This window comes from Acipenser ruthenus, chromosome 8 (assembly GCF_902713425.1).
Source record: "Acipenser ruthenus chromosome 8, fAciRut3.2 maternal haplotype, whole genome shotgun sequence".
Classification (NCBI taxonomy): Eukaryota; Metazoa; Chordata; class Actinopteri; order Acipenseriformes; family Acipenseridae; genus Acipenser; species Acipenser ruthenus.
The window spans coordinates 17,964,160-17,988,738 of record NC_081196.1 but is presented as its reverse complement, the minus strand read 5'-3'; the positions used below and the strand labels follow the sequence as shown (position 1 = coordinate 17,988,738).

Here is a 24,579-nt window from a genome sequence, read left to right as displayed (position 1 = left end):
TGGCCTGCTAAATAAGCAGTCATTACAACTCATTAGTGTTTAAAAGCAATACATTCCTGGACAGCACTCAGACCTGTAACAACCGCAAATGAAAGATTTACAGTATTAATTTTTTTAAATAAATTCATAGTTATATATTTATAGAGAACTATCATCATGAGATTGTTTGAATTGTGTAACAAGTAAACCACTTCAAGACTGACAGCAGACATGATTTACTGTGAAATAAAAACATTACCCCATATTATAGCCTATATAAATACATTTACTCTTCTTCCAAGATATTATCATTGCCGACGTGAAGTGTAAGAAGTTCATTGACAGAGAAGATGTGTACTGATTCAGAAAACCCCACAGTCAAGAGCAGATTCTCTTCCTGCGAAATTATCTTGTCTGCCCTTTTCATAGCTTCAATGATAGTCTGTGCTGGCTTGATAGCAATCGCATGGCTTTCACTTCAACAGTCCCCAGAAGGTAAGCTGCGATGTTTTTATTTTGTTTTTTCTTTACCAAACTTTATCATTTGTTTGCTTGACTACAATGAATTGGAAACTTAGAATTTAAAGCAAAAAACCAAAGTGAAGTTTCTAAAACATAGAAATAGTAACATTTTCCTGAATATCTTTTCCATTTACTATGGTTCTATTAGCCTTTCCAGGACCTTTGGGGGGCCAGGAAGTCTGGATCATTATCAGGTTTGCCAAGAGACCTTCCTTTGAATCAAAGGTGTCAAGGCTTACTGCTTACACTTTAGTTCCTGAATAAATTACGTTGTTTAAGGAACATAAGGAACATTTATTGGAAGACTAGTCAGTGTCTCTGAATTTGTAGTCTTAAAGTAATTGCTTAGATTACTTATCTGTATATATTGTTAAAATAAGGCAATATGACCTACATGCCGATAGGATGTTTGAAAGAAGGCTGAGGAAAAAGTATAATACTTGCGATATCTTGTGGAAGAAAGTTAAAAAAGTAAATATAAAAGGATGAAAGGAAGAAAAAAAATATTTGTGTAAAACATATACTTAAATATGCTAAATACATAAGCTATGTTATATAACTGAAAATATATTATTTTCCAGTAATAATACCTTATGGTGAAGCCTGATTTGTCAGGAAACAGACCCCGAAGTCTACAAACTCTTGTTTATGCCTTTCAAGATGAAACTATCTAACATCTTGCAGACCAGATGCGCAGGCAAAGTAGTTGCCAGAAATGTTTTCATTGCTACAAGATTCTAATTTCATTTTCAGAGGATCAAATCAAAATCAATGGAACTGAAGTATTTTTGAGAGGGGCATTTAAAATTCTCACAGGAGCTATCTTTAGTGAAAAGCTTCAGAACATGTCTTCAGTGGAATTCAAATCCCTTGCTTTTGATATTGAACATATGGTATGTATACATTCAATATATTCTTGACTTACAGATGGTCAAATGTTGCTGTCTGTTAAATTCTAGAGTATGTTTGTGATCTAGAAGAACCCCAGTATAAAGGGGTTATGCCAAAGAATAACAGAAACATCTACAAAAGATACATTTATAATTTCAGAATATCTTTACTGAATTCTGGTCTACTAAGTTGTTGAGACAAACATAATAATACTAATAAAACAGCCATTGGATTTTAAACACAACTAAAATGTTTCCATTAATATATTTCAGCTATCAAATATTTACTTACAAAGTAGTCTGAAGAATAAGTACAAGGCCTGTGACGTTTTATATTTCAGGTAAGACTGCTTCCTTTTGATTCAAATATAGGCCGTGCACCTTCAAACTTTATTGGAAGTTTAAATTTTTTTCCATGTCCTGGTTAAGAGAGTAAGAGACATCTCTTGCTTCTAGACAAATCATTTAAACATTTTAAAAGTTTTTTTAAGGCTCAGATCACTATCAGATCAGTACTTTTTTGAGCATTAAGTATGGATCTCACAACTGCCAGCCTTATAGTTCTAGCTCTATGCGAAAGTGCAATCAAACTGATAATGTTACAAAACTAGTTACAACTTGTACTCTAGCTTACCCTTCTGAATTATAAATCTACCTGACAAATCGTATGGTCTTTAAAACAAATAATTGCATAGAGGTTTAAACTGAGCTTGAGTAAAGTCCTTACACTGACTATGGTCAAGGGCTTGCAACAAACAGATTTGAAAAGCACTTTGACAGTCATGTGGTGTCTTTTTAAGTTTTTAACTTGATGGCAATGAAAGATACTAGCATAATATAAGATGAGACTAATATCTGAAGTACATTTTTTTTCTTTTTTTTGTGAACTGGTATTAATATGTTCATTTCATTGATTTCTAGAAATGGAAGTGTGGTGGCCACATTTAACCTGCATTTCACAGAGTCTGTACCTAGTGAGGTTGTGAGACAAGAACTAATAAATGGTATTGAAGAAAATAAAGGAGGTGTAATGGGAACATTTACTGTTGACAAACAAAGCATTGCGGTTGGAAGTAAGTAGATTCAAGATTCTCAATGTGTGTAATATGTTGAAACAATAACATATATACATTTCAGGATTTTACTAGATTCTTTCATTAAACACATCTTTTTCCAACTACTTTTTGTCACCCCTGTTGTAAAATACCAGCATGGAGAAATACATATTATTATTATTATTATTATTATTATTATTATTATTATTATTATTATTATTATTTGTTTATTTAGCAGACGCCTTTATCTAAGGCGACTTACAGAGACTAGGGTGTGTGAACTATGCACAGCTGCAGAGTCACTTACAACTACGTCTCACCCGAAAGACGGAGCACAAGGAGGTTAAAGTGACTTGCTCAGGATCACACCATGAGTCAGTGGCTGAGGTGGGATTTGAACCGGGGACCTCCTGGTTACAAGCCCTTTTCTTTAACCACTGTAAAGCAGTGGTTTTCATTTGTAGTCATGCTGTGGATGTGGTTCAAACTAGCACAGACGAACCTTGCCTAGGCTACAGTTGAGTTATGGTGTGTTTATACTTGCAACTCAGACCTGAACCTGCTTAAGTTAATCAGATTAAAAGCTTGTTATCATTTGAGCCACAAGCACAGACTTAGACTGGCTCTGTAGTGTGTGTCCGATGATGTCATATCGACCAACTTGAGTGAAGACATTTCCCCTCCCCAAAACACAGAGGCTGGAGTGTTTAAATCAACAACAAGCCTGTCATTTGTGTCACTTGTGTGTTTCTACTTCAAGGTAGTCGTTCCATGCTAATTAAGATTTAATTTTGCCATTAGAAATGGAGCAAAGTATTGAAAACTTGCATATTGGACATTTAAAGAAACAGGTGTTATTGTATACATTTACACATCAGTCTGACAACTCTTCTTATATGTACATGTGAACAATAACTCCAGTTTATTTTCTTTCCCATGAAAAATACTTATTTTTTCTATTCAACAAAAGCTAAACTTGTTGGTTTAATAGCTAGAAAGAAACATCTGCGACTTTCAATTGTGAAGCTTGTCCTTTAGCTTGAGATATTTTATTATGGTAACATTAAGTTTGAACTATTGTTTTGACAGCTCCAGGAGCACTAACGACAAGCAAGCCATTACCTACACCAGGTAAGCTACATAGTGCTCAGTACAGTATGTTATCAAGTCAGGCCCTTTATACTGTATGTTTATGTCTCTTTTTAAGAAGCTTTGGCCCTTATTAAAAAAGCTTCCTGGCACAATCAAATATATAGTACTAGTATTCAGGATTTGATAATATGTTTAATGGTATTTCCAGATGTATTTTCCATAACTGTACATTTTGTTTTTAGTTTTATCACTCAAAATAGCATTTTCCACAGACGGCAATACTAATAGTTCACACTATTGGGGTATATATGTAATTTTAGTTTTTACTTGTGCTGAGTAAAAGACTAAAAACTGAACAGAAATGAATAGTGTTGTGTACTATATTTGAGTTACACAGCAGAGCAGGAATATCTTCTTCTGTGTTGTCCCAGGTTATTGGTGAACTCCTGATAAAGTAAACCCTGCTTACTGTCACCAAGGGTTTGACTGTAATTATACTTATATTAATGATAAAGGACAATAAATGGATTTAGGTTTGTAAGACGTATACATTGGCTATAGAGAGAATAACAAGGCAATTATTTTTTATGGTATGACGTCAGTTATTTTCATTGAACTCAGATTCACTTGGTTTCACTTTACAAATGTATTGAGCAATCGAGCTGGACTCTATTCCCCTCGTTTGCTACAAATTCTGTTCTGATTCATGAGGTTTCATACCTGCCCAAACTAACTGAACTCTGAATTTGCATCATCACTTCCAAACAAACTAGGTGTGAACATGCCCTAACTATCCACATTTCCATGCAAATATATCAGCTTTTAATAAGAAGCATCATATAGTTTTGCAATGAATCAATTATGTTAATCAATGTGAAGATGATAATAACACTGATAAGGGTATTATGTTTGTCTGTTTAGTTTCGTTTAAGGAAATATTTCTAAATGGTGTTAATTGTGTTCATTTTTGTATTACTTTTAGTGCAATGTTTACCTGGTTATGAGCAATGTGCTGATTATATGACATGTGTACCTCAAACGTTGCTGTGCGATGGAGTTAACAACTGTCAAGATGGCTCTGACGAGAATCTGAAACGTTGCGGTAAGTGTTTAACAAAACATACTCTCCAAAATACAAAATTAAATAGAGTACAAAATCAATATAGCAAAAAAAATAATAATACAGAAGAATCAAGAATCAATTGAATTAACCTAGTCATATATTGTTTGATGGGAATCTAGGTTTGTACAGTTGTGTAGAGTTCCAGTACTTACAGAAGACCAATACTACAGGCTTAAGTGAAACTAAATGTTTCAGGAAGAAAGGTCTTGGCTCACACGTGTGGAGTCACTCAGTAAAAGAATGGCTTCTAAGGCATTCTTACTGCTTTGCCAGTGTAAGTGGCTTATCGAATACAAGGGCCATAAAAACTGCCCTGTAAAGTTGTCTTTAAGATATCCTGAATTATCACTATAAGATTAGGATATAGCTAGGATTTAGCACATACACTCACACCAGAACATTCTCGGATGGTACTGAAGGATATCAATTATTTATAAAACTATATAGGATATGAACTTAAGACAACAGAATGATGTAGTAACTGGGAAATCGTGCTGTTTACTTATGAGTCACTGTATGAAGTTCGGCAGCTCATTTGAAAATAGACAGACAATGTACATAAGCTGCTGTGATGCTGTATTACTTAAATAGTGATTGGTGAAAATAGGTAGCACTTGGACAGCTTCTACTGACCTGTTGATTTAATTCCATCTGGAATTAGCTTTTTAGTAGCAGGACAATGGCCTGAATTATCTAGTGCAGTACCATATGCCGTGTTTTAAAATACATATACATGTAACGTGTTTCTATTCAAACTGGACACGTGACACCTATTTAATGACTTGAAGTGCACAACATTTGTGGAATTATTTTGTTAGCAAGAATACCTTTTTTAAATTATTATTTTTGAACATAATCTTGATTGTTTTAATGTTTGTATTCACACATCAGTGGTAATAAATCAGCTGGAAATACATTTCTCAATTTGTGTTCGGTTATGATCATCATAGTGTTTCTATTTAAAAACATAATTGTGTATTGTGGGAACAGAAAAGAGTAAGCACCGTTGCAGAAGGGGGAAAGGTTTGGATACACTAAGATTCTTATAAGAGAGTCTTTTTCATGACGAATACTCTTGAGTAAAAGTGAAGATTCCCCAGGTGAATATAACAATCACTGTTATATAATAGATATGAACCCTTCCTGTTACAATGCATACAGAACAAATACAAGTTGAATGTTACAATGTTACTAAGTGCATTTAAGTTACTTACTTGAAAAATGGTTTTCCATTTTGGAACATGATAAAGTAATGGCTGTGTTAATGGTTTTAATGTTTTCTCTCCATAGCAACACCTTGTGATGGGCAATTCCTCCTGAATGGGCCTACGGGCTCTTTCCACTCCATTAATTTCCCTTTGCCATACGATTCTGACATTTTCTGCCGATGGATCATACGGTAAGCAATTCGGTCCATTAATCCATTATTTGGAATGATGGACATGCAATAAAAGTGACTGGTCCTCAAAAAAGAACCTTAAATAAAACTTGTATGAGCACTGTGATTTGGTATTGTTTAGTCTTTATGTTTGTCTCTATTTAAGCTTTAAGTAATGCACTGCATTAAAAAAAAACCCAGCCTGGATTTTGAAAGTGTTACAAAAACAGGAAAAAAAAGTATGTAGGCTTAAATTGTTTCTTATTCTTTTGAGAAAAAAATAATTTGTGTATTATGCTAATACACCAGTAACAGTTTGGAATAAGTGAGTCCAGCTAGTCGTATTTTAGAAAGTAGACTACCTGGCTTGAAATGTCCACTATATATTCAAGATCCTGCTGCAGTTAAAGGTAAAATGCTGTTCGAGTTGTCCAACACTGCCTGGTGATAGAAGTATCCAAAAAATCCTTAACTTACAAGCTGATGTCTATAAAATGATTATACAGTATATTGGATACTCCATGAATGTTTCATGAAGGAGTGTAGTTAATCCACGAAGGATAGATCACAAGGGGTTATTTAGGGATATCATCAAGAACATTCATTCTGTTTATACTGTATAACAAGTACAGTGTATAAAAAGATGCTAGATCTCTCTGGACTGGATAAAATAATATATCAGATGTGACAATATGAAGATAACTTCAAACTTTTTTTCTGTTCCAGCATTCAGAAGGGACTTTCCATTAAAATAAATTTTCCTGCATTTGTAACAGAAGAAATAACAGATGTTTTGAATCTGTATGAAGGCACTGGTCAAAACAAAGTTCTGATGTGTAAGTCGTGAGTCAATGTAGTACAACATAGAGTATGACTGGTGAGAGGAGACATCTTGGATAAGATTCACCTTCGAACTGAGTTCTTTGGTTACCATTTACATACATAATGTTATTTAAACTAATGCATTCTTTTTGTTGTTTAGATTCACTTTGTAACATTTTAACACTTTAGTGGGTGTAAGAAATACTACTTAGAAAAATGTTTAATATTTCTGTGTTTCTGTAATGATGTAATGGTGTGTGTGTGTTAGGTGTACCAAGTCAAGTCAAATCACTGTGCTGGAAACTTGGTAAGATGTAAGCTTTTTACTAGTGTGTAATGGTGAAAGGCTGTCATTTATATGTAAACTACACTGGTACAATATAAAACTTACCCATATGTTTTAAAAAATGCAACCTGATTTTTTTCTTTATTTTTGTATTATTATTTCAGATTCACTGTCTGGTTCTACTCCAGGATCTGTAAGGATAATGTCTAGTGAAGCAACTGTAGAATTTCTTTCAGATTATATCAACAATTTCAATGGCTTTAATGCAACATATGAAGCAGAAAACATCAGTATTCTTTCCAGTAAGTAATTACTATTAATTAAATTCAACTGATTTATGTTATATAACATATGTTTAACATATTTAAATATATTTCATAGGTCTCTGCTTAAATTAAAGCTCACTTCATGATCTATCCCCAACATACACACACTAACCCTAACCAATTATTTAGTTAAGGAAACTCACTGCTGTGTCAGCAAATACTAATGTCAATCGATAAGCATAGTTTACAAAAAACTGGATAACTAGCTCATCAAAAACCCATGTTACAGATGAGAGGAAGATCAATTGTTCTTTTGAAGAAGGCTGGTGCTACTGGAGACAAGATCCCAACGATAATGGAGAATGGATGAGATTAAATGGGCCGACATTTCCACCATTTTCCGGACCTAATTTTGATCATACGTTTATGAACGAATCAGGTGAAAAGCATATACATTTTTAGACCCTAGAATATTTTTTGCATTTGAGATTGAGGTACAGCTTGTGACATATTCGGTGACATTTTAATGATATAAACTGTAAACCTTGCTAGATAAACAGCTATATTAATATTGAGTAAAATAAAGTCTGTATTAAAATACGCTTGCTTAAATCATGAATTACCTGTCATCTAATTGTAAAACATTGTAGAGAAATAGAAAAAGAAATTGCTCAAAATGATGCTTTTATAAAGACACGGCTTGTGACCAATCAGCTATCAGCATGCATAATAAATACAGTATGACAAGGATGCACGACACAGGATAAAACAACTACCCTATCTGTCCAAATTCACATGTTGTGCAGCCCCAAACACAGAAACATTGTTGATAACAACAGCACTCAATCATCTTCCGACTTCAACTTCTCTTATATGTTTTGCAAATTTCCATGTTCTCTACCTTCACGTCTGTATTTTTTTAAAAATGTAGTTTTATTTTAATTTTATTTTAACTTAATCGTATTATCTTTTAATGCTGCTTGTTTTCCTTTGCTTGCAGGGTTTTATCTGAGCACTCCTACAGTGTTTGGAAACCAAGTAAGAAGTTTTAGACTGTACAGTCTCCCTTTAGCTGCTGCAATCCAACCACTTTGTCTAAGTTTCTGGTAAGAAACATGAAAAAAGCAGCAACAATACATGTGTTTTACAACATGCCCTGACACGTTTGTACTTAAACCAATAAATCAGTGTTACATTTCCTGTACCTTTTTATGATGGACTATCTGATTGGTTCTGAACTCTGTTGCTCCAGTGCATGTTTTTCTCTATAGCTCTCTATACCTGGCTTTCACTGGGGCTCAACATATCCTAGTTAGATTGCATGAACTTCCCCTTTAAGAGACAAATCATGTCAGATTGTCCTTTCAACTTGGTTGGCTCTCATGCTCAGTAGTACAGCAAGTTCATGCAGATGGGCCTGACTGTTAACTGCTGGTCTCCTACAGAGCCTGGTATGTATCTTGTATATATTGGGAAGCCTGTGTGGCTTTCAAAATAAGATTTGTGTGGTGATTCTGTGATTTGGACTGAAGGAATTGTCAATGTGTAAGTTACATTTATGTTATTTAAACTACATAATAGCAGTTGGATTTGAATCCAGGCCTCTGAAGATGAAAGGCAAGAGAGGTATCTTATGTAATTGCCTCTTTAAAGGGTACATGTGGAAAACAGACAGGAATGACAATAATTTAATTGATTTTGGTTTTAGGTACCACATGTACGGCAATGATGTCTACAGGTTGAGAGTTAATATCTCAAAGGTACAGAGCTTGCCGAAAATCATTTTTAAAAAAGAAGGAAACTATGGTGACAGCTGGCATTATGGACAGATCACGCTAAATGAGACTGCAGATTTTACAGTAAGTATTTGTCTACAGTGATATAATAAGATTTAGGTATTATCTGGTTTAAAGTTACCTCTTGTGCTTTTTAGGATAGGTTAGACCAACATAGTCTAATGCCACCACAGCTGTGAGTCAGCAGGGTCTTCACCATCCATATGATACAAGGGTCAGAATATAGTAAAAATCACAGCACACTAAACTACAGGAGAAACATAAAGGTCCTTTTTTAAAATGTTTTTCCTCCTGAGCTGTATTTGAAGCCTCCTACGGCTGCAAGGAGTTGCAGGAGCAGGCCGCAACTCCTTGTGTCACTACAGTTAAATTGGATTGCCAACAAAGTACACTGTGGAAGAATGTCATAAATAGACACCAAAGAATTATATGTGAGTATGAAACTGAATATAAACACAAACTACAGCTTTGAGGAAATAACCATCTTCAAATGGTATGCTTTTCAGGTTGTTTTTGAAGCACAAAAGAACATAGGCCTGAGAAATGATATAGCAATTGATGACATTGGACTGACAAACGGCAGCTGTGTAGAAGGTGTTTACCCAGAACCCACTCCTGTTCCGCCACCTACAACCCTGCCTCCACAACCCAGTATGTCACTCACTGTTTTTAGTAATAGTTTTGTGGTGCTCATTTGACTGGAGGTGACAACTCATCTGTCCACTAGTTACTCGATACTTCAGTATTTGTTATGAGATTCTATGCTGTGGATGTAGGTTGTGGCGATTTACCTTTTGTATTGAACTGATACCAGTAATGTAGTATTTTATCACTGTCAGTAATATGTATGCTGCAGTAACTTATTTGTTGTCTTTGTATGCGGCAATATCCTCTTCCTTTTAAAATATAGACAGGCTAATATTCTATTTCATTATGTACTATTTAACATGTACAATTTAATTATTGTAGCGGACTGTGGAGGGCCTTTTGAACTTTGGGATTCAAACTCAACATTTAGTTCGACCAGTTACCCCAGAAATTATATGAACAATGCATTCTGTAAGTTCTACTCTGAATTTGAACTTTTTTATACAGTGTGTTTTACTGAAATAATACTTACTAGTACCTTTTTATTTTTTTGACCTTAGTATTTGTATTAAATTATTTTATATAGTCACAAAAAATATATTTTTGTGACTGTATACACCATAACAATGTGTACTGGCGTTTCTAGTATATAATAACAGGGAACCTGTAAATGAATTTGAGACATACAGTAGCAAAGACGTGTCTCTCTTTTCCTGAGATTAACACCCACAGGGTGATTTGTGTAAAGGCTAAACTATAGCATTTATCATTGGCTCAGTTACTTGACTTTGTAAATAAGTGTTTACTATAAAGTATAAAAGCAGTGTTCTGCTATAAACAGATTGAAGGAAATTAAATAACTATCCCAGTTGCGTGATAATGGCTATTTTGTGCATCAGGTATATAAATTACTGATACTATTATCATAGTGTTGAAATTAAAGAAGATTAGAAATAGGCTAAAGGCTAATAGTTGCTATTAATTATGACAAAATCTTACTTTGCCCTGTTTTATCAGGTGTTTGGTATCTAAATGCAGACGAGGGTAAAAACATCAAGCTACATTTTTTGGACTTTGACTTGGAAGATATTTATGATGTTGTTGAAGTGAGAGATGGGAGAGGAGATGATTCTTTACTGTTAGGTAAGTACAGCATTAGGAACTCAGTTCACAAAGTTTAAACTATGACAAATTGTGGCAAAGTGTTTAAGTGAGTGCAGGTGAATGCAATGTAGCAGTGCAGAATAAAACAGACAGACAACGATATCCAGGTGCAAGGGAATTTATTGAATGAACAATGTCCAGAGCCTTATGGCAAACACCTGTAAATAATAAAGTTGTAAAGTGATATAGCAGCGTGTATCACTTTATTTGTAATCCCCGGGTGTGACCCGCAACCAAAAGTCTGGTCTAGTACACCCACACGTAACACAAAACACAAAACACAAACACAGTTTACAGTGAGTGAATTAGTGATCGTGGTGCAAAGACAGCTTTCCGTGAAACAAAGGGAAAGTGCTGGGGACCGGGTTTGATGCTGGCTTCAGCTACAGCTCCCGATCGTGTTAGTAGTAGTCTACAATAACAAACAAACAAACAGTTTTTACTTAGACACACAAACAAACACAACACTCACGTTTCTCGTATCACCGGGTTCTCCTTCTAGGTTGTTCAAACCATTTACAAAGGAACAAATTACTTTCATTACGACCCCTATTTATACCCTCCCTCATGACTCTTTGGTTGACGAGGGCATCCGCTCCTCCAATCCGCGGATGCCACTCCTTTTCCCATCCGGGTCATTGAGTTCGGGTAACGTAGCTCTGCCCCTTTTCTAGATGGCCGACTTCCACCTAACCCTGGGAATAAACTGTCATGCCATTTAGTCCAGGGTACTCTGTTCCCCTTACACAACGCCCTCGCAGGTTGGGAGGGAGATCTAACACCAAGAATCATTCGATCTCTGTCACACTAATTTAAATTACAGTATCATAAAAAAATATCAGTGTTACCGGTATGCAGAAGAAACACACAATACTGGCTTTTTCTAAAATGTGTATATTTTTTATACATTTTACACTGATTGGTAAAAAAAAATGGAGAATGGCCTAAATAGATCACAATGCGTTGAGCCAGCGGCAATGTTCAAATCGAAACAGGTGTGTCTTCTCTGGTAATTAAGGTTTCTGTGATCTGGTTCACTGTAGCAGGCCTGTTGCTTGACACAACTGCGGGCCTTGATTCATCAAGAACCACTCGCAACCAGAGCTTTCCAGTGGTGGCTTTTTGATGCCATTCTAGGAACACCTGGGAGTCTTGACGGACTGTCTTGGTCAATGCACCATTTCATGCCCCTTGTGAAGTCACTGAGATTTTTCTGTTTCCCATCATTTATGACCACATACATTTGCACTTCTCAGACAAGGGAAATTTCTCATTTTGCTTACATTCTCATTTTTTTTCAGTCACTGTCCATTTATTAATTTTTTTTTAAATATACATTGATAAATATATATTCCTATATCTGAAAATTGGAAATGATCTACATGTTTATTAATTTTACCATGACCATATTTCCAATTATATATATATATATATATATATATATATATATATATATATATATATATATATATATATATATATAATTTTAATTAATATTTAAGAGGAAGGACATTTGAAGGAAAAAAATCACAAACTTAAAACGTTGAATGTATTTATTTCTTTCAATAATAGATGTGTATACAGGAAAAACATCGTTTCAGGATGTGTACTCCACAACAAACCACATGACAGTGCTATTCACTACAGACAAGTCCACAACCAGAAAGGGCTTTCTGGCAAATTTCACAACTGGTTACAACCTTGGCAAGCCAGGTATGTTTATCTGATGTTGACTTTAAAGTAATAAGTGTAAAAAGTTGTCAGGATGTTAGCAAGGAAAAGAAAAATTACAAGTACATTATTTAAACAGTTGTAGCTACACATGGGGACGTGTTCAGGTATATTTCTCTGAACCCTGCTACTTACTCTTTAAGTGATAACTACAGGGCAAATTATTTTTTTTTAATATAATTGTAAAGGTTATAATCTATGAGTTGTATTAGGCTAAAAATAATATGTGGTATTAGAAAAATCATGGTTTAAAATAGCAATAAAGGTCTTGTTTACCAGTTTCTAATCACAATAAACCCATGAGTATAGAGCATTACTGTGGTAGTTTACTATGTCTGTAACTGAGCTCAGTATCTACCTGTATATGTGAAATAAGAGATAAAGTCCATTAGAAACAGTCTTTAGGCATTGAATCCTGTCATTAGGACAATTTCACAACATAGTGTATCGTGCTGTTGAAATTAAAATTAAAATATTGTGCAGTAAATATTCACACTAATTAGCTACATCTTTCATTTGCCTCATAATCAGACATCGTGGTGCTTATATCTGTGTCAGCATGATGCATTTATACCCTGAAACCAAAAGAGCAACTGCACTTGCACAGAATACAGCATTTCTACATGTTTAAACCTTGGTTTCTAAAAGTCTTGTAGTATGTTAAAACTCCTCATGTGACATATTACAGTTTGCACTATAGCCTTTCAAGTCCTTAACAATGGTACATATTCATAGCAGCAATATGGCCATACTGTATACATAGTAACCATTCATAGCAATATCTCCACTACAAACATTCATAAAACTTGCAACGATTCCCTAATTAGGTTGTTTCTGCTGTTCTGTTGTTTTAAGAATCTTGTTCTTCAAGTGATTTCCAGTGCTCCTCTGGAGAATGTATTGCAAATGGCAGCCTCTGTGATGGTCACCCAGATTGCTCTGATGTCTCAGATGAATCTAACTGTGGTGAGCATTTTTGTCAAAAATGATACTATACATATTTAACATGGAAACAGGTACAAATGTATTAGGACGGGTGCATATCCCCTCAGTACATGGTGACAATCTTGCACAACTCCCTACACACTTTACTGGGCAGTACAGCTTGCTCACTATCACTGTTTGTTTTAACTAATGTCCCTTCTCCCTTATAGTCACTTAACTAGTCAGAAATGTTCCTTCTGAGTTTATAAGCATTGCAGGCCAGTCATGGACTTGTTTTGTGTTTTCTATCTAAAGCACTTTTTTATATTCCTGGTTAGTACAGGGGCAGCAGTGAATGACATTCCATATGCTGTCATTTCTTCTCTTCCAGCACTTCTGCAAAATGGCACTCAATCCACCAATGGGAAAGTGCAACTCATGATGCGGAGTGAGTGGTACACCGTTTGTGCTGAATACTGGACCAACCAGCTCTCAGAGTTCATGTGTCAATATCTAGGCTTTGGGTAAGATATTCTTGTGTAGATTATTAAACACTACAGGACATGTAGTGTTCATATTTATTCTTATTTGTTAATGGTTTTATTGAAGCAATAACTGAAATTATCAGTTATGCAAGAGACCTGCTTTAATATAGTTTCTTTTGACTTGCTATCACTTCCACTTACTCAAAAACTATTAACCCAAATAGTAGCACCTTGTCACACACTTAATTCAGACTAGGCTTAGAACTCTAAAACTCATTATAATGCTATATGTAACCATTTACATTCTGTCTGTAAATGTGGGTTATTTTTGGTTACAGTGGCTACTGGTTTGGCATCCTCTTTGTTAGGGTGGGAGCTGGGAGCATAAGAGCATGTCTGAAAAAACTACATTTAATTAACAATAACACAAATTTAAGAAAATATATATTTTTATTTTTTTTTAGGTCTGGCAATGCAACCCTGGTTCCATCTCCTGATGATGGAGACACCTTTGTAACAGTGAGACAAACAGAAAATGGTAGTTTAGTGCTCACTCCCAGGTAATTATGGCATTGTATTAATAATAGTAATAATGTATAAGTTATTAAAACCAAACCTTGAGCTTAACTGTTTTCATTTATGGCAAAGACACATTCAATTTAATTGTGTTAGCAAATATACTTAAATCAACAATAAATGGTAGAGTTAGGGTATATCACAACGCAATGTAATTTGATAGAGAAATGCTGATGGAGAGTACAACTTGAATTGTGTTTATTTCAAAAGACACTTTGTTTCTTAGTAGAAAGAGCAGTTGCAGAGCAAGTATGGCTATACCATCACACAATGTGGCATACTTGTCACCCTCTACTTGAGAGAAACCCAGCACTGAATGGCAGGAGGTCAGGATTGAGACGTGCTCCCAGAAATATGAGGGAAAGCTTGTATGGGTCCTGATGGATCAATGACTGACTAGCCAGTGCCATTGTCACTCACCTGTTATTAGCATTAAATTCACAAAAAAGAGACAGCACTAGAAATAAGCTGAACAATTAAACACAAAAAGTAGTGACATACAGAAGCCCACCAGCAGTTTTTTTATTGTTGGAAAACAATGACATGGATATGCCTACAGGTTATTTTTTTATCTGAAATATCACTTTCTACCACTTGACGGCAGCCATATACCATTCACAGCATTGATTCGCTAGCTCTTTCAGCATCTGCTGACACAAGTACAAATAAAAATGCAAACACTTGCCATGTACAGCATGATTTTTGTGGTTCTTAAAAAGCAACCCTGTACTCTGTAAATCTCTCTGTTGCAAGATCAACAGATCTGACACTGACAGAGGGCTGTGTAGGCTCTTCTGTATTCAATGCTGTTTATAATTTCTTCTCGAACCTCTGTATATTTTAAATGTAAAAAAATAATAATAATAATTAAGTGAGGTGCTTATTTCATTCATATTTGATTCACCATGTTGATGTTTTTAGTGATCAGTATCCGTGTAAATGCAAGTATTGCATTGTGGGAATAGAGTTAAAAAATACTTGTTGTTGACAATACTGATAAAATACATAATAAAGATAAATAATAGACTTTAAGTACGTCAGCAAAATACTTTGGCATCATGACTGCAAATACAAACTTAGAGCCAGCATAAAAAGTTAAATAAAAACGTAGGCAAAATATTTGGTCAATCCTATTGTTATATCCTGCATAAAAATAGCAAACGTTTCAATGTTTTAGCTAATGCTTTCAAACGTGTTAAAGGCATTAGCCAAAATGGAGCTGTTCTTTAATAAAACTATGAGGCAAAAATGTGTTTAAACATTCAAACACATACAAACTACTTTACGGAATGTTGCCACAGGGAAATAACACAACGGCTGTATTTTTTTATTGTATTAACCCCTCAATCATAAACTCTGGTGTTTTCCCAAGTAGACGTTTCTTATTGTTTACCTCAGCGTTATTATTCTGAATTACCTTAACATCTATCAGTTTGGGCATGTGTCCAGTTTTATGTGTACTTGGGTAATTGAGTCAGTTTATTGTACTGTACCGGTACCACACATTACAATAGTCAATAGTCCATCACTCTCGAATTGCATTATTAAAATCAAATACAGTTCTATGGCACTTTTCTTAAAAAGAGAACTCCCCATTAGCCTTTAACAAATGAACCCCAATTATCTAAAAGCCATTGGACAGCTGCCCATCTAATAAACAGAAGTTGCATTTACTAGATTAAATGGGTTTGGGATGAGAGAGGGGGTTTCAGGGGGATTCTAAGGGGGAAATGCCAAACAAAGGGATTGAACATTTACTTAAAGCTAGGATGACAGAGCATTGCCACTATGGGACTATTGTTGCTAGTTTTGTGTTTATAAAACACATTCTTTTTCTTATTTTTCTTTTTAGTGATCAATGTGCAAATGGATCTGTTGTATATCTAAGATGCATCACCAAGCGTAAGTCAGGTTATCCATAGCCAATTTAATTAACATCTTTCTTGATACTGTTTATATTTATCTAGGTTATTCTATAGAAAACATAAGCTTCTGGACATTTTGTTGAAAATGCAAAGTAACAAATACAGTAACAGTGTATTGCATGAGAAGCAAACTTACAATAGCAAAACAAAAGTTACAGATGCAAATCAAAGTACACGTGATACATTTGCAACACAATGTTGGCTAAAATGGAGGTGCAATAAAGAATGATTAGTATCTTTTCTTATTTTCAGTAGATGAAAACTTATCATTTTAATTTTTTTAGAGATGTTAAAGTTTACCAGTGTAATTTTGCAGTTTCTACATGCTTTTTCACTGGTTAGAATAGGCAAGTACCACAGTTTACAATGGTTTAACATATATATATATATATATATATATATATATATATATATATATATTTTTTTTTTTTTTTTTTTAAATATGCTTTACCATACCTCTCTAGGCTCTGCGTAGTGCTTAATTACACTTTGCTATGCTTTTACTATGGTAAAATATAAAAAATCATGTTACACCCTGGACTGTTGGTGTGATTTGCATTTGCACAACATCTCATGGGATTGATTTGTTTGATGTTGTTAAAGATCAACTGGGGGTTCATTGCCTACCACCTAATATTGCCTTCTGTATTACAGAATATTCCCATTTGTTTTTACTATATCCAGAACTGTATCTGATGACTGTTATTTTCCCAGAAGTAGGCAAAATGTAAAATGTTCACTAATGAAAAAATTGAACCTAGAGGCAAAAACACAAAAGTGGTTTAATTTGAACCAGTATACAATTTCAACAACTAGCAGCAACAACACAAAAGCGGCTTCAGCTAATGAAACAATTCCATGAATCTTTCTTGTCACACATTTACATGCACACTTCAAGAGGCAGTTTCAAAAGAAACATGCTGTAGGTAATGCCTTTCTTTCAGGTTGTCTTTTGCTGTTTCTTTTCTTCGGTTGGTTCACTTTATACAAATAATGACTGGCTGTAAAACATCTCAGTCATTATAAACATCACAATTAGAGTGGTCATTATCCTACAGTAGATGTCCTTTAAAAGCTAACGGGACTTGCAACTTGTCAGAACTAGAACAACATGTTTAGTATGGAAAAAAGAATTGTAGCACACCAGGAAACACAAATTTGAATTTGCCTGTGATTGTTTTTTTTTTTTTTTTTTTAAGCTTGTGGAACTAGAATGGTATTGCATAAGAACGATGGGAAGATTGTTGGTGGAGAGAATGCTAAGCAAGGGGCTTGGCCTTGGATAGTATCCCTCCATTTCAAAGGACAACATGCTTGTGGTGCTGCTCTTGTTAACAATGAGTGGCTTGTGTCAGCAAGTCACTGTGCTTATGGGTAAATACAATTTTTATGACTTTAAAATGTTTTAATCTTCTTCTAACCCAAAACTTTTGCCTGAACCCAAATCAGTAATGTAGAAATTAGCTAGAGCACTCTCACAACCTGTCACAGCTATCCAGAGCTCTTTAGGAGGTATGGAAGACAATACTACCTGGAGCCTTACAAAAATATTGTTTTAAGTACGTCAGAATGGAGACAAAACATGAACATAAAGATATACATTAGTGACCAGGCAATACATTTTGGCAGATATGATTCATAAAACACAGTTCAAGATAAAATAATATTTGAAACAAATGGAACTGTAAATTATTATTTTTTTAGGAGAAATGTTCATCCTTCAGATTGGAAAGCGGTCATTGGTCTTCACACACAGCTCAATTTAACATACCCACAGACTGCAATCCGCCGGATTGACCGCATTGTGATGAACCCTCAGTACAACAAGAGAACAAAGGACAGTGACATCACCATGATGCACCTGGAACATAAAGTGAACTTTACAGGTATGATAGGCTCTTCTTCTGACTGACATAACAAAGAACACTTGATTCAGCTAACAGCACCAGAACTCTAATCAGAACCATGTGCTGTACAATTAGAATATAATTCACTGCAGATTGTATTTAATTGTTTAAAAGGTTACCATGGTAGCAAGGCCATTTTCTTTTGTGCGTCATTTGCCTTATTTGAAAAATATATGAAGACTGATTTCTAGCAATGGTTATGCACTTTGTACTATTTGTTTTCTGCAAATCTATGAGGATGTGACTTAGAACACAGACGCCTCACTGATTTTATACACATTGATCTTTTATAAATGACATGCCGGGGGTTTCATTTACATAACAAACTAATCGGTTTTGTAAGGGATACTCCATTTACAATTCAGTGTGGGCTACATGTAGCAGGTAATTGTCCAGCCACTGTACCACTGCTCTCTCCTGTTATTACAAAATCCTAAAACACTGCAAATTACACACATCGAATCCAGGTGAAAGCTATGATCCCTTATTGATGTAACCTGTTAAATCCACTTCAATCAGTGTAGATGAAGGGGAGACAGGTTAAAGAAGGATTTTTAAGCCTTGACACAATTGAGACATGGATTGTGTACTTTATGTGTGCCATTCAGAGGGTAAATGGGCAAGACAAAAGATTTAAGTGCCTTTGAACGGGGTATGGTAGTAGGTGCCAGGCGTCGCCGGTTTGTGTGTCAACGGCAGGCCAGTGGTCGAAAACGGCTCATTGATGAAAGAGGCCAAAGGAGGCTGACACGAATTGTGCAGAGCAACAGACGGGCTACAGTTAGTCATCTGACAGTCCAGTACAACATTGGTGCCGAAAGACCCATAAAAGAATGCACAACTTGTCGTACCGTGACACGAATGGGGAATGGCAGCCGACAGAGTTCCACTTCTTTCAGCAAAACACAAGAAACTGCGGTTGCAGTGGGCTAAGGAACGAAAACACTGGACACTGGAGGATTGGAAAAACATTGCCAGGTTCCTGCTGTTTCACGCTGATGGGAGGACTAGGGTATGGAGAAAACCACATGAGTACATGCATCCATCATGCCGCGTGTCAGCATTGCAGGCTGGTGGTGGTGGTGTGATGGTGTGGGGTGTGTTTTCATGGCACACATTGGGCCCCTTGATAAAAGTGGAGCAACGTTTGAATGCCACAGGATATCTGAACATCATTGCCAATCAGGTGCATCCCTTCATGGCAGCAGTGTATCCATCTGCTAATGGATTTTTTCAGCAGGATAATGCCCCATGCCACAAGGCTAGGATTGTCCAGGAATGGTTCTACGAACATGACAGTGAATTCAGCTTACTGCAGTGGCCTGCCCAGTCACCAGATCTCAATCCAATTGAGCATCTGTGGGATGAGATGGAACTAGCTATTCGGAGTAGAGATCCACCACCAGCCAACTTGACACAACTGTGGGAAGCATTGGAGTCAACATGGGCCAGCATCCCTGTGGAACGCTTTCGACACCTTGTAGAGTCCATGCCCTGACGAATTGGGGCTATTCTGAGGGCAAAAGGGGGTGCAACTCAATATTATATATACAGTATATATATATATATATATATATATATATATATATATATATATATATATATATATATACAGTATATATAAATGGGTTGTAGGGAGATATGCAAATAAAGCATTACAAGAGCCATTCAAATTGCATGAAAGTTGCCTAACGGCTTCTACATTCACAGCGTTTTAAAAGTCAAAATACAGTAGCTGCATACATGTTGCGCCCTGTTTGGGGCTTATCAGTACAGTGCAACTGTATTTTGACTTCAGAAAGGCTCAGGAGAGTAAGTAAAAACAAGTAGCTACAGTTTCAATGGAACAGAGCAGGATCAGTTTCCTAATCAGGTCAACATATGATGTTCTCCCATCACCACAGAACCTTAATCTATGGGTAGGAGAGGATCTGTGGTGTCCTTTGTGTTCATCGCCAGCTACATTTAAGATACATTTTGACATACATTTTGTAAGGTGGGTCTTAGCCAAGGACGGTTTACTTGGCGTCATGACCAGGTGCTGCGATGTTTGGCCTTAGCATTGGAAAACAAGCGCAGCATGACAACAGGTTGCCACCAGGTCCTTCAAAACATTACACACAAAAGACAACATTCCTCCACCCAGGAGAGCAACCACCAAGAAAATGTATTAAAACCAAAACTCATCTACAACTGGAAGCTGCTAGAGACTGGAAAATGCTAGCAGATGTTGGACAATGGCTTATTTTCCTACCTGAGATTGCCACCACTCACCTTTGACCTGATATTATCTTGTGGTCTGAATCAGCACGCCTTGTTCACCTGGTAGAGTTAACAGTGCCATGGGAGGATGCTGTGGATGAGGCGTATGAAAGGAAGAAACTTTGGTACGATCAACTAGCTGCTGAAGTGGAGCAGCGAGGATGGAGAGTCCAGGTTTACCCAGTGGAGGTGGGTTGTCAAGGATTTGTGGCACACTCCACAACCCAGATTCTCAGAAATATCGGATTCAGTGGTCAAGAGTTGCAAAGCATAGTGAAGAACTTATCTGAAGCAGCAGAGAGGAGCAGCAACTGGCTGTGGTTGAGACGAAAAGATTCTGGTTGGGTACCTCAAGCACACTAGAAAGACAGCAACATCGATGTAAAGGAAGGTAAGTAAGCTAGGCTTAGCTGAGTGGGGGATGGAGGGGGGTAATGCTGGGATGCCAGAATCACTGTTGAGCCCTCTTAAGGTGTCGTGGGCTAGTCGACGAAACACCAAGGATGGAAGGTGCCCAATTGAAGACCCCAGAGAAGTACCCTACTCAGCTCAGTCCAGACGGTTTTCATGCTGATGCGCTAGCAAGGTCGCACTGTGGTTGATCCCCGGAGCCAGCATTGCAGCAGTTGTGTGTGCTGAAGCACCAAGGAGGCAAAATAGGTTGATCCCTGGAGCCATTATTACATTTAAGCCATCAACACCAGGCAGAAGTATATATACATCATCAGATGGAAGAAATGCAGATGGATCACATTAGTTTACAGTAAAAGAAGCTATGTCTTAGTTGGTGCTTATCTTAGCAAGAGCTGAGTCCAATATCAGCATGAAGTTTTAACACCTACTTTGTTTCCCACAGATTACATTCAGCCAATATGTCTTCCAGAGAAGGAGCAAATGTTTAAACCAGGAATGAAATGTTTAATTGCTGGATGGGGTAAAGTTTTAGAGCAAGGTATGTAATTACTGAGCTACTTAAAACTGTGGCAGTAATCTGTTAAAGATGTTCATCGTCTCCATGAATTAGTACTTAATGCTTTAAATACCAGTACTTGTGAAACAAACACACATACCACCATCATGCTTTTCTAAAATCGATTATAAATCAGGTGTCTTCTCAATAAATGAAAATGTTATTTTTGTTGCTTGGTTAAGAGTTTAACAGCTTTTAATTTTGCTATTTACATTGTTTGTACATTTTGTAAATACAGTAAACCTATACATGTAATAGTTCATCTATGTTTTCCTTATTGCCAGGATCTGTTGCAAATATCTTACAAGAAGCAGAGATCCCTCTAATTACAAATGAGAAGTGTCAGCAGCAGTTGCCTGAATATAATATTACACAAAGAATGATGTGTGCGGGCTATGAACAAGGAGGTGTAGACTCCTGCCAGGTACGGTTCCTAAAGTATGTATTGCTGTAATAGATCTTTGGGTAAGTGAAATGCCCAGGGGATAAATGTGTTATTACCTGGCTCTCAGTTGAGGTCTTCCAGAACCTTCTTTACCGTAATGTATGTACATATAGTTGTTGATTGCATATTTCTTGTTACTGTTTCAGGGAGACTCAGGTGGACCTCTGATGTGCCAGGAAGATACCAGGTGGATATTAGCAGGGGTGACTTCTTTTGGGTATGGGTGTGCTAGGCCCCAGCGCCCAGGTGCATACGTCCGTGTCACACAGTTTGTTGATTGGATACACAATATTCTTAACTAATCACTAAGGATTCACAATCATTTTTGTCATTAATCTGCATCAAAATAGTTAGGTTACCATACTTATAAAACAAACAAAAATTGAATTCACATTAAGTTTTGGACCTTAAATCATTCCCCAGAGACAGTTCTGAAGGAATGATAGGTGGAATTGTGAAATGGACACAGATCTCTAAAACACATTTAAATATCTTTCAGAATTGTCAACTGAAGTGTGGTCCATACACCTCTTACTGAAAGTGTTATGACAGGTTTCCTATTTTTTGTCCAACTCCTATGAAACCCAGTTTGATGAATATTCAACATTATTCTAAACAATACTGAACCTTTATACCACCTACTGACAGCTTTTGACTTTGAGAGTTTGCAAAAACACTGTGCACAAGACCTGCAAATACCTGCTCTTCAAAAAGCTTTTTGCTATTATCTGTCTTTTCTCAGGAGGATTTTGAAAATGGTGTCCAACATGTATAACCAAGGATTAATTCGAATGTCTCAGATTTATGTCAGGATAGATTAAGGTTAATGTTAAATAATAGAAACATATGTTATATATGCAATATGCAACCTGTCTGTGTAGTGTATCTTATTCTGTGTGAAAACATATTTTCTAAGAGTTTACTTCAGTCTTTTATATACACACACACACACACACACACACACACACACACACACACACACACACACACACACACACACACACTGTTGTGCTAAAGTCTTAGACATGTTGCATTTTTCTACTCTGAAGCATTCTGAGCATCAACAATTTACTCAAAGCCTCCACTAGTGTTTTCTACTATTATAACAACCTTGACTTGCATAAAGAAGGAAAAACATTGAGTGAAATAGCTCGCATCACTTGATTTTCAAGGTGTGGTATCCAAAGCATAATCAACAAGTACAGAGAAACATCATCTGTAATTGACAAACCTAGGACTGGAAGACCTAAAAAGCTGTCTAACAAGGATGAGCAATACTTGATAATAATATCCTTAAGGAATAGAAAGAAGACAAGCGTTGAATTGACAACAGAACTGGCAGAAGGAGCAGGTGTCATTGTCCATCAAATCAACAGTATGAAGGTCACTCTTGAAATCAGGACTAAAGGATGTGTTGCAGTAAGAATACCTCTGTTAAGAAAGTGGAACAAGACTAAAAGGCTAAAATATGCACAAGAACACAGAAATTGGACAATGGAACAATGGTCAAAGTTGCTTTGGACTGTTGATGGATGCGGCGCCTGGGATTGCATTAGGTGACAGCAATTAATAAATCTGATTTAGATATATAATATAAGCAGTCTAGAACAGTTGTATGAATATCACATATTCTTTAATACATCCAACCAGACTTTAAAACAACTAAAAAAACAAACAAACACACAGGTGTTGTCCAATACAATTAACTAGCTCAATTTGTTTTTAACCTCCAGTCATTCTATTAGAGATTACATTCTCATTGGCAGACTTCAAAATAAAATAATAAGGCAAAGCTTTGTGAATACACCCTTAGGTTTCTTACCAGTAAATCCATGAAAGGCAATGTACAATTACTGACCAATAACCATCAAATTGGAAGTGTAGGTGTGATTTGTATACTCTTCATATATTACAATTTTGTAATATATGCAACATGCTATTAATAATATGCATGTTTCTTTACTGTGGTAACAATCACAGTACAGTATAATATTTTGTCCATTTGTTTGACATTTCTCTTACTGGTGTTTTCATAGGATACTCAATAACCATCAAATTGGAAGTGTAGGTGTGATTTGTATACTCTAATGAATGTGTTTAATTGTTGTATTTTTGTAATTGGGTTGTTGTATTAATAGGACTGCTCTCTTATTTTTGTATAATCTAACTCGTGGCTTCGGCCTTGTATAACTGAAATTAAAATAACTGATTTTTTCCTATTTTAGATTGTGCATTCTGCCTTACAGAAACCAGTGGTTTAAAATCTGCAAAGGGAAAGCAACACTCAATTTTGTGAAATCTAATACATACCCAAATACATGTATGGCTCATGTGTTACAATGTCATTATCTCATCCTCAGATCCAAATAGTAAACTCCAATGAATGTCCAATA

At 35.9% G+C, this 24,579-nt stretch overlaps 1 protein-coding gene across 1 annotated transcript; it reads left to right on the top strand.

Moving 5' to 3' along the window:
- Positions 1-249: 249 nt before the first annotated feature.
- LOC117407202 (enteropeptidase) lies at positions 250-24,159 on the top strand. Its single transcript, XM_059029635.1, has 24 exons — positions 250-474; positions 1,255-1,394; positions 1,665-1,732; positions 2,313-2,464; positions 4,521-4,640; positions 5,952-6,060; positions 6,766-6,875; positions 7,312-7,449; positions 7,703-7,852; positions 8,414-8,519; positions 9,122-9,272; positions 9,716-9,860; positions 10,179-10,268; positions 10,815-10,940; positions 12,534-12,674; positions 13,548-13,658; positions 14,008-14,140; positions 14,566-14,661; positions 16,530-16,579; positions 17,802-17,976; positions 18,307-18,488; positions 21,628-21,723; positions 22,026-22,165; positions 22,333-24,159. Exons 1-24 carry the CDS (start codon positions 330-332, stop codon positions 22,486-22,488), a joined length of 3,030 nt encoding a protein of 1,009 aa, XP_058885618.1. The 5' UTR covers positions 250-329; the 3' UTR covers positions 22,489-24,159.
- Positions 24,160-24,579: the final 420 nt, after the last annotated feature.